A 12170-nucleotide genomic window follows, 5' to 3' on the forward strand; every position below is an offset into this window, starting at 1 on the left:
ACTAATTAGGATTACATCAGTTATACATTTCTGGAGTACTCCTTGGGTGATTTTTAAATTTGAAAATGTTCTTGCAATTATAAGATTAGATGAATACTTGAATATTTGAAAAATATAAAAAGGTGTAGCCAACAATATGATCTATAGTTCTACAGACAACCGTATTATATTCTTGTATAGTTCCTCTACTCTTTCATCTGGGTACCTATATATTTTAAATGTGGTTGAGATCACAGTTATATAAATATACTTATCATTGTAATTTTGTACTGAACTTGTTTCTTTAGCATCATAAGCATGTTGATGTCATTTTAATAACACAAACTATTCCATTTTATGCACATATTTTGGTATTTGTATATGTCAGGGCTGGCCGAAGAAGACTAGTGCCTTTGTCACCACTTGCAGTATGACTGTGGGCAAGTTATTAAGTCTTTCTGGCCTCACTTTTCCCAAGTATACAATCAGGAGATTTGAACCGGATCATCTGCAGTTTCCTTTCAGTTCTGAAATTATTTTCAGTTCAGTATCATTCAATAGAAAATGTATGGATTACCTCCTATTTTCAGGTGTTGTTCTAGCCAATAGAAATATAGAGACAATGCTTGCCTTTCAGGAAGGTTAAGTTCCATTGGGTGCTGGGGTGGGGGCAGGGAAATACACACAATCTAACATTAAATGTGCTGGGGACATTCTCAGGGGCTCTCCTAGTCTCTTCAGGCTGCTATAACTAAATACCACAGACTGAATGGCTTATAAACAACAGAAATTTATCTTTCACATTTCGGGATGCTGAAAATCCAAGATCAGGGAGCCAGCATGGTTGGATGAAGACCCTTTTCTGGGTCTCAGACTTCTCATTGTATTTTCACAAGGTGGCAGGGATCAGGGAGCTATGTGGGATCTCTATTATAAGGGCACTAATCCCATTTAGGATTACCTTGATCACCTTCCAAAGGTACCACCTTCTAACACTATCACATGGGTGTTAGGGTTGCAATATGTGAATTCTGGGAGGACACAAACATTCAGACCATAGAGGCACCAATCGCAGACTGGTTAAGAGGAGGCTTCCTGAAGGAAATCACACCCATCCGTGACCTGGCACAGGAGTACAAGTGGGACTCCATTCAAGGAGGATTTCATTCTAATTCATAATAAGGAACTGAGAAGTGGGTTGTCTTAGTCTAAACCCAGTCTATTTTGTGGCTCAAATGGCCACATTAGAAAGCATATTTAACCTCTCCATTGTGACACTTCTCACAGGTGTGCCTCCTTCAGCCTCCCATGTGGCACCTCAACAAACATTTACCTATGAATGGACTGTGCCCAAAGAAGTGGGACCCACTTACAAAGACCCTGTCTGTCTATCTAAGATGTATTACTCTGCTGTGGATCCCACTAAAGATATATTCACTGGGCTTATTGGGCCAATGAAAATATGCAGGAAAGGAAGTTTACATGAAAATGGGAGACAGGTAAGTCCAATCAGGGAAAATAAAAATGATTTCCCAATCCCTTTGAACTATCATTATTAAAGGGAAAATTCTGAGTTTTGAGGCAGTAAGGATTTTATATATGATGCTCAGTTTAAATTTTTCTCAGGCTCATGAGAGCTGTACTATGCGGAGTTTCTCTGGCTAACGTGATTATTTCAAGAAGAGCTGGAAACAAACTTTCTTTGGAATCCAAGGTCTTTTATGATATATTTAGACTTCAACACACAAATTTAAAAAATGGTAACAGGTCACTCAACATTCACTGAAGAAAATATTGCTTAAAACATTTTTTAGAAAGAAGGAAATGGCCATTTGACCAGGAAATAGAAATATACCTCCATCATATTTTTATCTCTCAACTAAGTATTTTACTATGAACCTTTAAAAGATAAGTACCCTCTTAAAAATGCCTTCAATATAATTGTCATACCTTAAAATCATCATCGTAATAATCTCTTAGTATTATCAATTTTTTATCAAATTTTATCAAATTTCCAATCAATGTATTCATATTTCCCCAGGTGCCTCTTAATTATTTCAATTTTGTTGTCTGAATCAGTACCCAAATAATTACGCACATTGCAATCAGTTGTTATGTTTCTCAAGATTATTTCCTTGCATTTTTTCTGTTGCAAGGGTATTTATCTTATGGCAGTTTCTCATGCCTAGATTTTACTGATTGCATTCCTGTAGCATGTTTGTTTCTCTTTCTCTCAATTTCATATAAATCAGTGGCGAGGTCAACAGGCTTGATCAGATTCAGGTTAGATTTTTTTTTTCAATACAACTTCAAGTGTGGTACTGTGTACTTCCATCAGGGGTATATAATATATAATTGTCTCTCAGTTGGGAATATTGTCAGCCACTGACAACCATTTCCTAGATTCATAAGCCAACAGGGGTTGCACAATAGTAAAATTCTATTTTACTATTCTATGGTGGGTGCCACCCACCCATCATTCTTCTTTATTTATTAGCCAGTATACCTCCATAAGTGGGAACTTCCCTTAATGGATTGTTTGGTTAGCCTGAGGTTCATATCATATAAGCAAGGAATGACCAATGTTTGATTCTTTCCCTTTATTTACAAGTTTTCAAAGTAATAGTTCTCCACTAGCATACTTCAAAGATTCTTCATAATTTCTTTTCTTTTTTTTTAAAAAAATGTTTTTGATGCTTATTTATTTGAGAGAGAGAGAGAGAGAGCGAGCATGAGCAGGGGAGGGGCACAGAGAGAGGTAGACACAGAATCTGAAGCAGGCTCCAGGCCTCAGTGGTCAGCATAGAGCCTGATACAGGGCTAGAACTCATGAACCACGACATCATGACCTGAGCTGAAGTCAGACACTTAAACGACTGAGCCACCCCAGGTGCCCCTCTTTTCTTTTTGAGTACTATTGTGAACTCACATATTTAAGTATATTTGGTGTGTTTGAATTCATTGCCATTATCCCTACTGATGCCCAAAGTATCCTATTTTTTGCTCCTGAGGGGATTTGTTCAGGTTGACTCCTTGATTTTTACATGAACTTCATAGTCTTTGCAGCTTCCTTGATTTCTAGTATAAAAGGCTATTTAAGGTTCATATTGCACATTTTCTGAGCCAGACCTGGGATCAGCCATTTCTCCCAAAAAGCCCTAGTTCTTTGGGTAAGAAATTATTTTTTGAACCATAATCTGAACACTTATGGGTGCTAATTTCCATTGGCCTAATCATTGTTTCTAAAGGCCTTTTCAATGGGCAGAACTGGGGGGAAAGTTTAAGATAAAATTCATCATGAGTTTATACTAATACTTTTTATTCAAATTCAGGTCTAAAGATTCTTTTTGTGTGTTTTTTTTTTTCACTTAACCTTATTAATCTTACATGTGTATCTCCCTTTAGCTGCACCGAAAAATCTTAGTTCTCAATGATACCAAGATAAATATTCACTCAATTCTTCGCACAATATACCTACCACAGCCTCAGAATCACAGTTACAATACCAGAACCAACAATATAATTACTGAAAACAATTTAAGATTTGTTTGCTGCCCTTTTTTGTCCTTCGAATAGATCCCTTTGGAAATATTCAGTCAAATGACAGAGTTAAAGTTGCTTGAAATAGTTCTTCTCTGCATAGTTTTGCCACCCACCAGATACACAGGTTTATTTAATTTATTTTACTTCTATTTCTTTTAGGAATTGTCTTTTAGGAATAATAATTACAATATTATTTTATAATTATGTAACATATTCACCTGGTTCCAACATCAGATCTACAAAAAGATGCATATTCAACAAAGTCTAGCCTATCCTTTCTCCCCTCTCATCTATTCCCTTACCTCTTATTTTTTGGCTTTATGGTTTTAGCTTTATGGTTTTTACCTTATGGTTAATAAACCATAATGGAAACCATTTGTTTTCCATTATTCTTTTGTCAGCTTTATCTTTTAGAACATTTTTTTCTTTTTTTAAAATTTATTTATTGTGTAATTTACATCCAAGTTAGTTAGCATATAGTGCAACAATGATTTCAGGACTAGATTCCTTAATTTCCCTTACCCATTTAGCCTATCCCACCTTCCACAACCCTTCCAGTAACGCTCTGTTCTCTGTTTTTTTTTTTTTTTTTTTTTTTTTTTTTTTAACGTTTATTTATTTTTGAGACAGAGAGAGACAGAGCATGAATGGGGGAGGGTCAGAGAGAGGGAGACACAGAATCTGAAACAGGCTCCGGGCTCTGAGCTGTCAGCACAGGGGCCCGATGCGGGGCTCGAACTCACGGACCGCGAGATCGTGACCTGAGCCGAAGTCGGCGCTCAACCGACTGAGCCACCCAGGCGCCCCTGTTCTCTGTTTTTAAGAGTCTTTTATGTTTTGTCCCCCTCCATGTTTTTATATTATTTTTGCTTGCCTTCCCTTGTGTTCATCTGTTATGTGTCTTAAAGTCCTCATATGAGTGAAGTCATATGATATTTGTTTTTCTCTGACTAATTTTGCTTAGCATAATACCCGCTAGTTCTATCCACGTAGTTGCAAATGGCAAGATTTCATTCTTTTTGATTGCCGAGTAATACTCCACTGTATCTATCTATCTATCTATCTATCTATACACATACATATATATACATATACATACATATACATTGATGGACATTTGGGCTCTTTCCATACTTTAGCTATTGTTGATAGTGCTGCTATAAACATTGGGGTGCGTGTGCCCTTTCAAAACAGCATACCTGTATCCCTTAGTTAAATACCTAGTAGTGCAATTGCTGGGTCGTAGGGTAGTTCTAGTTTTAATTTTTTGAGGAACATCCATACTGTTTTCCAGAGTGGCTGCCCCAGTTTTCATTCCCACCAGCAGGGCAAAAGAGATCCTCTTTCTCTGCATCCTCACCAACATCTGTTGTTGCCTGAGTTGTTAATATTAGCCGTTCTGACATTAGGTGTGAGGTGATATCTCATTGTGGTTTTGATTTGTATTTCCCTGATGAAGAGTGATGTTGAACATTTTTTCATGGGTCTGGTAGCCATCTGGATGTCTTCTTGGGAGAAGTGTCTATTCATATCCTTTGCCCATTTCTTCACTGGATTATTTGTTTTTGGGTGTTGAGTTTGAGAAGTTCTTTACAGATTTTAGATACTAACCTGTTTTCTGATATGTCATTTGCACATATCTTCTCCCATTCCGTCGGTTGCCTTTTAGTTTTGCTGATTGTTTCCTTTGCTGTGCAGAAGCTTTTTATTTTGATGAGGTCCCAGTAGTTCATTTTGCTTTTGTTTCCCTTGCCTCTGGAGACATGCTAAGAAGTTGCTGCAGCCGAGATCAGAGAGGTGTTTGCTTGCTTTCTCTTTGAGGATTTTGATGGCTTCCTGTCTTACCTTTAGGTCTTTCATCTATTTTGAGTTTATTTTTGTGTCTGGTGTAAGAAAGTGGTCCAGGTTTATTTTTCTACATGTCGTTGTCCAGTTTTCCCAACACCATTTGCTAAAGAGACTGTCTTTATTCCATTAGATATTCTTTCCTGCTTTGTCAAAGATTAGTTAGCCATATGTTTGTGGATCCTTTTCTGGGTTCTCTATGCTGTTCCATTGATCTGAGTGTCTGTTTTTGTGACATGTAGTTCTCCTTTTTAGTGGGGTCTTTATCTGGTTTTGGAATCAAGGTAATGCTGGCTTCATAGAAAGACTTTGGAAGTTTTCCTTCCATTTCTGTTTTTTGGAACAGCTTCAAAAGAATAGGTGTTAAGTCTTCTTTAAATGCTTGCTGGAGGGGCGCCTGGGTGGCTCGGTCGGTTAAGCGTCCGACTTCGGCTCAGGTCATGATCTCGCTGTCTGTGAGTTCTAGCCCTGCGTCGGGCTCTGTGCTGACCGCTCAGAGCCTGGAGCCTGTTTCAGATTCTGTGTCTCCCTCTCTCTCTGCCCCTCCCCTGCTCATGCTCTGTCTCTCTCTGTCTCAAAAATAAATAAATGTTTAAAAAAAATTTTTTTTAAGTAAATAAATAAATAAATAAATAAATGCTTGCTGGAATTCCCCTGGAAAGCCATCTGGCCCTGGACTCTTGTTTTTTGTGAGATTTTTGATTACTAATTAAATTTCTTTCCTGGTTATGGGTTTGTTCAAATTTTCTATTTTTTCCTGTTTCAGTTTTGGAAGTTTATATGTTTCTAGGAATTTGTTCATTTATTCCAGATTGCCCATTTTATTGGCATATAATTGCTCATAATATTCTCTTATTATTGTATGTATTTCTACAGTGTTGGTTGTGATCTCTCCTCTCTCATTCTTGATTTTATTTATTTGGGTCCTTTCCTTTTTCTTTTTGATCAAACTGGGTAGGAGTTTGTCAATTTTGTTAATTCTTTCAAATAACCAGCTCCTGATTTCATTGATCTGTTCTGTATTTTTGGTTTCAATAGCATTGATTTCGGCTCTAATCTTTATTATTTCTTGCCTTCTTCTGGTTTAGGGCTTTATTTTCTGTTCTTTTTCCAGCTCTTTAGGGTGTAAGGTTAGGTTGTATATCTGAGACCTTTCTTCCTTCTTTAGGAAGCCCTGGGTTGCTATATACTTCCCTCTTATGACTGCCTTTGCTGCATCTCAGAGGTTTGGGCTGTGGTGTTATCATTTTCATTGGCTTCCATGTACTTTTTAGTTCCTCATTAACTTCTTGGTTAGCCCATTCATTCTTTAGTAGGATGTTCCTTAGTCTCCAACTATTTGTTACCTTTCCAAATTTTTTCTTGTGGTTGATTTCGAGTTTCATAGCATTGTGGTCTGAAAATATGCACAGTATGATCTTCATCTTTTTGTACCTGTTGAGGGCTGATTTGTGTCCCAGTATGTGATCTATTCTGGAGAATGTTCCATGTGCACTGGAGAAGAATGTGTATTCTGCTGCTTTAGGATGAAATGTTCCGAATATATCTGTTCAGTCCATCTGGTCCAGTGTGTCATTCAAAGCCATTGTTTCCTTGTTGATTTTCTGTTTAGATGGTCTGTTCAGTGTTGTACATGGGATGTTGAAGTCCCCTACTATTATGGTATTATTATCATATGGTATCAGTGAGTTTCTTCATGTTTGTGATTAATTGATGTATGTATTTGGGTGTGCCACATTTGGAGCATAAATGTTTACAATTGTTAGGTCTTCTTGGTGGATAGACCCCTTAACTATTATATAATGCCCTTCTTCATCTCTTGTTACAGTCTTTATTTTAAAGTCTAGATTGTCTGATAAAATATGGCTACTCCAGCTTTCTTTTGTCGACCATTAGCATGATAGATGGTTTTCCATCCCCTTATTTTCAATATGAAGGTGACTTTAGGTCTAAAATGGGTCTCTTGTAAACAGCATATAGATGGATCTTGTTTTCTTGTCCATTCTGTTACCCTATGTCTTTTGACTGGAGCATTTAGATCATTGACATTTAGAGTGAGTACTGAAGATATGAATTTATTGCCATTATGTTTCTTGTAGAGTTGGAGTTTCTGGTGGTGTTCTCTGGTCCTTTGTAGTCTTTGTTGCTTTCGGTCTTTTCAGGTTTTTTTTTGGGGGGGGGGTTTGTTTTGTTTTGTTTTTGTTTTGTTTTGTCTTTTGTCCCCTCAGAGAGTCCCCCTTATAATTTCTTGCAGGGCTAGTTTAGTGGTCATGAACTCCTTTAAGTTTTATTTGTCTGGGAAACTTTTAATCTCTCCTTCTATTTGGAATGACAGCCTTGCTGGAGAAAGAATTCTTGGCTGCATATTTTTCTGGTTCAGTAGATTGAATATATTCTGCCATTCCTTTCTGCCCTGCCAAGTTTCCGTGGATAGTCCTGCTGCAAACCTGATCTGCCTTCCCTTGTAGGTTAAGGACTTTTTTTCCCTTGCTACTTTCATCATTCTTTCCATGCCTGAGTCTTTTGTGAATGTGACTATGATATGCCTGCTGATGGTCGTTTTTGTTGTATCTTAGGGAAGTCCTCTGTGCTTCCTGGATTTTGATGTCTTTGTCTTTCCCCAGGTTAGGAAAGTTTTCTGCTATGATTTGCTCACATGAAATTTCTACCCCTTTTTGTCTCTCTTCATCTTCTGGTACCCCTCTGATTCTGATGTTATTTCTTTTTAATGAGTCACTGAGTTCTCTAATTATTATTTTGTGCTCTTTTGCCTTAGTCTCCATCTTTTTTTCTGCCTCATTATTCTCCATAAGTTTGTCCCCTGTATCACTGATTCCCTGCCTGCTTCATCAGTTCTTGCCACTGTAGCATCCATTTGAGATTGCAGGTCAGTTATAGCATTTTGTATTTCATCCTGACTAGCTTTTACTTCTTTTATCTCTGCAGAAAGGGACTCTAATCTATTTTCAACCCCAGCTAGTATTCATATTATCATGATTCTAAATTCTGGTTCAGACATCTTTCTTGTATCTGTATTGGTTAAGTCCCTGGCTGTCATTTCTTCCTGTTGTTTATTTTGGGGTGAATTCCTTCATTTCCTCATTTTGAAGGAAGAAAATAAATTAATAAAGTTAAAAATACTAAAATTAAAAATTAAAAACAACGCAAATCAAATAAATTATGCTACATCCTATGTGTGTTTTGATCTGGTTGTTGAAAGAAGCTTGATAGATTAGAGGGAAAAAAGGAAAGAAGAAAAAAAGGAAAACATTTGAAAATTTGAAAAATGAATACAATAAAATAGAATAAAATGAAATGTTGAAAGTAAATTGAATTTTAAAAATTTACAAAAAGTAAAAAATATAGTAGAAAAAAATTAAACAAATTTTAATAACAATGGAAAATAAAAAAATTTTTCCTTCTGTATTCAAGAATAAGAAAAGAAAAGAAAAAGAAAAAAATTATTGAATAAAAGGACCAGTGAGCAGAATGAAATACAATTGAAATTACATCTGGGGGATGTAAATTACATTCTATGGGAACATAGAAGTCAAGCCAGGAAACACTTTATACTCTAAGCAGGTGGAGAGACTTGTGTTTGTCAAAAGAGCTGTTGGCCCAGTTGGGCGGGGTTTAGTGTAATGGCTCCATTTTCCACTAGATGGCGCTGCTTAGCCTACTGGGGTGGATTGTTGTGGTTAGTGTAGGCGTGTATACACATGCGCAGGAGCAGTAAAAATGGTGTCACCCATGTACCCAGTCTCTAGTATCAGAACTTTGTGCTCTCACTGACTTGCAGTCAAGCACCCCTCCTTTGTCTTCTGCTTCTTCCATCTACTCCCTGCGTCTACACTTATTTGTGACCAAGTCGTTATGCTGCCAGGCAGCAACTCCCTCCTAAGTTTTATATCATTTGGGGCTGTCTTTTCCAACCCCTCACTTCTGAGGGACTGTGGCTTTGACCCACTCAGACCCTCTGGGGGAGGGTCTCACTGAGCGGTGGCTGGATGCCTGCCCACACCCAGGAATGTTCCCAGACCTTGCTGCTGCTGCTGATGCCTAGACTGCGTGTGGCTAGGTACCAGCCCACCCCAGAAAACGTTTCTGCAATCTTGTAGCAGCAGTATTTCAGATATTATGGAAAATCATAACACATATCTGGTGCCATGCTTCCCCCTTAACATCCTTGTTCCAACACCAGTGAATGTGGTTGTTCTCAGGGGTCCTCTGAGCCCTTTGCCTGTGAGGAGGTCACACAGTCTCTACCAAATGTTCTCCCAGCAACGGAACCACCCTCTCCCCCCCCCTCCCATGTGGCCTGAGGACCCCAAAGACCTCACTCTGCTTCTGGAGATTTGCCCTTCCCACCAGAGATCCACCAGGTATCAAGCTTCAGAGTTTCAGACTCTGTGCTCCCCTTGTGTATAGAGTCTTAATGGAATTTAAACCCTCTGCTATCTCCTTTCTCCCTTTTTAGTTCAGTCCCTGAAGATGTTTTCACATTTCCACTTTCTCTCAAGCTGCTTTTGGAGGGGGGGTGCTTTTCTTATATTCTCCCCCCATCTGTCCTTTCTCTGCAAGCAAAAACAGCTCCCTGCCCTCTGCAGCTTCTTTCTCCCCCAGTTCACCTCTCTGCACTGCATACCTGCTGAGTTCTGTGGTTCTGGTTGTGCAGATTGTTGTGTTAATCCTCAAATCCGTTTTCTAGGTGTGCAGGATGGTTTAGTATTGATCTGGCTACATTTCAGGGGTGAGAGACGCAAAAAGAACATTCATGCTATTCTGCCATCTTGCTTTTAAAATCAATTTTTAGAACACTTTAAGGTTAATAGCAAAATTAAAAATAAAGTACAGAAGGGCATCTGGTTGGCTCAGTCAGTTGAGGGTCTTACTCTTGATTTTGGCACAGGTCGTGATCCCAGCCTACTTAAGATTTTCTCTCTCTCTCCCTCTGCCTCTCTTCCCTGCTCACACACACACACACACACACACACTCTCTCTCTCTCTCTCTCTCTCTCTCTCTCAAATAAAATAAAATAAAATAAAATAAAATAAAAAGTAATAATAGTGCAGAGATTTCCCACATATTCCCTACCCATCCCCCACACCCTCCTCCAATACCAACATTTCCAACAGAGCGGTGCATGTGTTACAATTGATGAACCTACACTGACACATTGTTATCATCCAAAGTCCATAGTTTACTTTAGGGTTCACTCTTGGTGTTTACATTCCATGAGTGTAGACAAATGGATAATGACAAGTATCCACCATTACGATATCATGTAGACTATTTTCACTGCCCTAAAAACCATGTGTTCTACCTATTTATCCCTTAATGTCAATCCCAACCCCTGGTAACCACTGTTCTTTTTAATGTCTTTATAGTTTTACCTTTTTCCAGAATGTTATTTAGTTGGAATCATACGGTATATGGTTTTTCAGATTGACCTCTTTCACTTGGTAAAAGACATTTTAGTTTCCTCCAAGTCTTTTCATGGCTTAATAGCTCATTTCTTTTTAGTGCTAAATAATATTCCACTGTGTGGATGTACCACAGATTATTTATCCATTCACCTACTGAAGAACATCTTGGTTACTTCCAAGTTTTGGCAATTTTGCACAAAGATGCCATAAACACTCACGTGCAGGTTTTTGTGTAGACATAAGTTTTCAGCCTCTTTGGGTAAATATCAAAGAGCCTAATTGCTGGATCATATGGTAAAAGTGTATTTAGTTTTATAAGAGATCACAAAATGTCTTCCAAAATGGCTATCCCATTTTGTATTCCTGGTGGAAATGAATGGAAGTTCCTGTTGTTTCACATATTTGCCAGTATTTGGTGTTGCCAATGTTCCAGATTTTGGTCATTCTGATAGGTGATATCCCATTGGTGATATCCCATTGGTGATATCCCATTGTTGTTTTAATTTGCATTTCCTTAATGATATGTGAAGTAGAGCATCTTTTCATATGCTTATTTTCCATCTGTGTATCTTCTTTGGTGAGGTGTCTGTTAAGGTGTTTTGCCTATTGGTTAATTGGGTTGTTTGTTTTCTTAATGTTGAAGTTTTAAAAGTTCCTTGATATTTTTCATAACAGTTCTTTGTCAGATGTGTCTTTTGCAAATATTATCTCCCAGTCTGTGGCTTGTTTTCTTGATTCTATTGAAATTATCTTCTATAGAGCATAAATTATAATTTTAATGAAGTCCAGTTTATCAATTATTTCTTTTATAGATTGTGCCTTTGGTGTTGTATCTAAAAAGTTACAACCAAGGTCATCTAGATTTTCTCTCATGCTATTGTCTAGGAGCTTTATGATTTTGCCTTTTATATTTAGGTCTGTGATCCATTTTGAGTTCATTTTTGTGAAGAGCATAAGGTCTGTGTCTAGGTTTATTTTGTAGCATGTAGATGTCCAGTTGTTATATCACCATTTGTTCCAAAGACTATCTTTGTTTGTATTGCCTTTGCTCTTTTGTCAAAGATCAGTTGACTGTGAGTTTACTTCTAGTCTGATTTATTGTTCTATTCTTTTGCCAATTGCCACACTGTCTTTTTTTTAAATGTTTATTTATTTGTTTTGGGAGAGAGAGAGAGAGAGAGAGAGAGCGAGCATATGCAAGCCAGGGAGGGGAAGAGAGAGAAGGAGAGAGAAATCCCAAGCAAGATCTACACTGTCAGTGCATAGCATAAAGTGAGGCTCAACATGGGGCTTGATTTGAGGCTTGATCTCATGAACCATGAGATCATGACCTGAGCCAAAATCAAGAGTCAGACACTTAACCAACTGAACCACCC

At 37.8% G+C, this 12170-nt stretch overlaps 1 protein-coding gene across 4 annotated transcripts in view; it reads left to right on the plus strand.

The window, feature by feature from the left end:
* LOC132683211 (ceruloplasmin) overlaps positions 1-12170 on the plus strand; it is a 96400-nt gene that overhangs the window by 25939 nt on the left and 58291 nt on the right. For all 4 annotated transcript variants that reach the window (XM_078432253.2, XM_078432252.2, XM_078432254.2 and 1 more), the window contains exon 9: positions 1267-1478. In XM_078432253.2, coding sequence (XP_078288379.1) covers positions 1267-1478 — 212 coding nt within the window. The remainder of the gene's footprint in view (positions 1-1266; positions 1479-12170) is intronic.

The sequence above is a fragment of the Panthera onca genome, chromosome C2, assembly GCF_046562875.1.
Source record: "Panthera onca isolate mPanOnc1 chromosome C2, mPanOnc1 haplotype 2, whole genome shotgun sequence".
NCBI classification, from domain to species: domain Eukaryota; kingdom Metazoa; phylum Chordata; class Mammalia; order Carnivora; family Felidae; genus Panthera; species Panthera onca.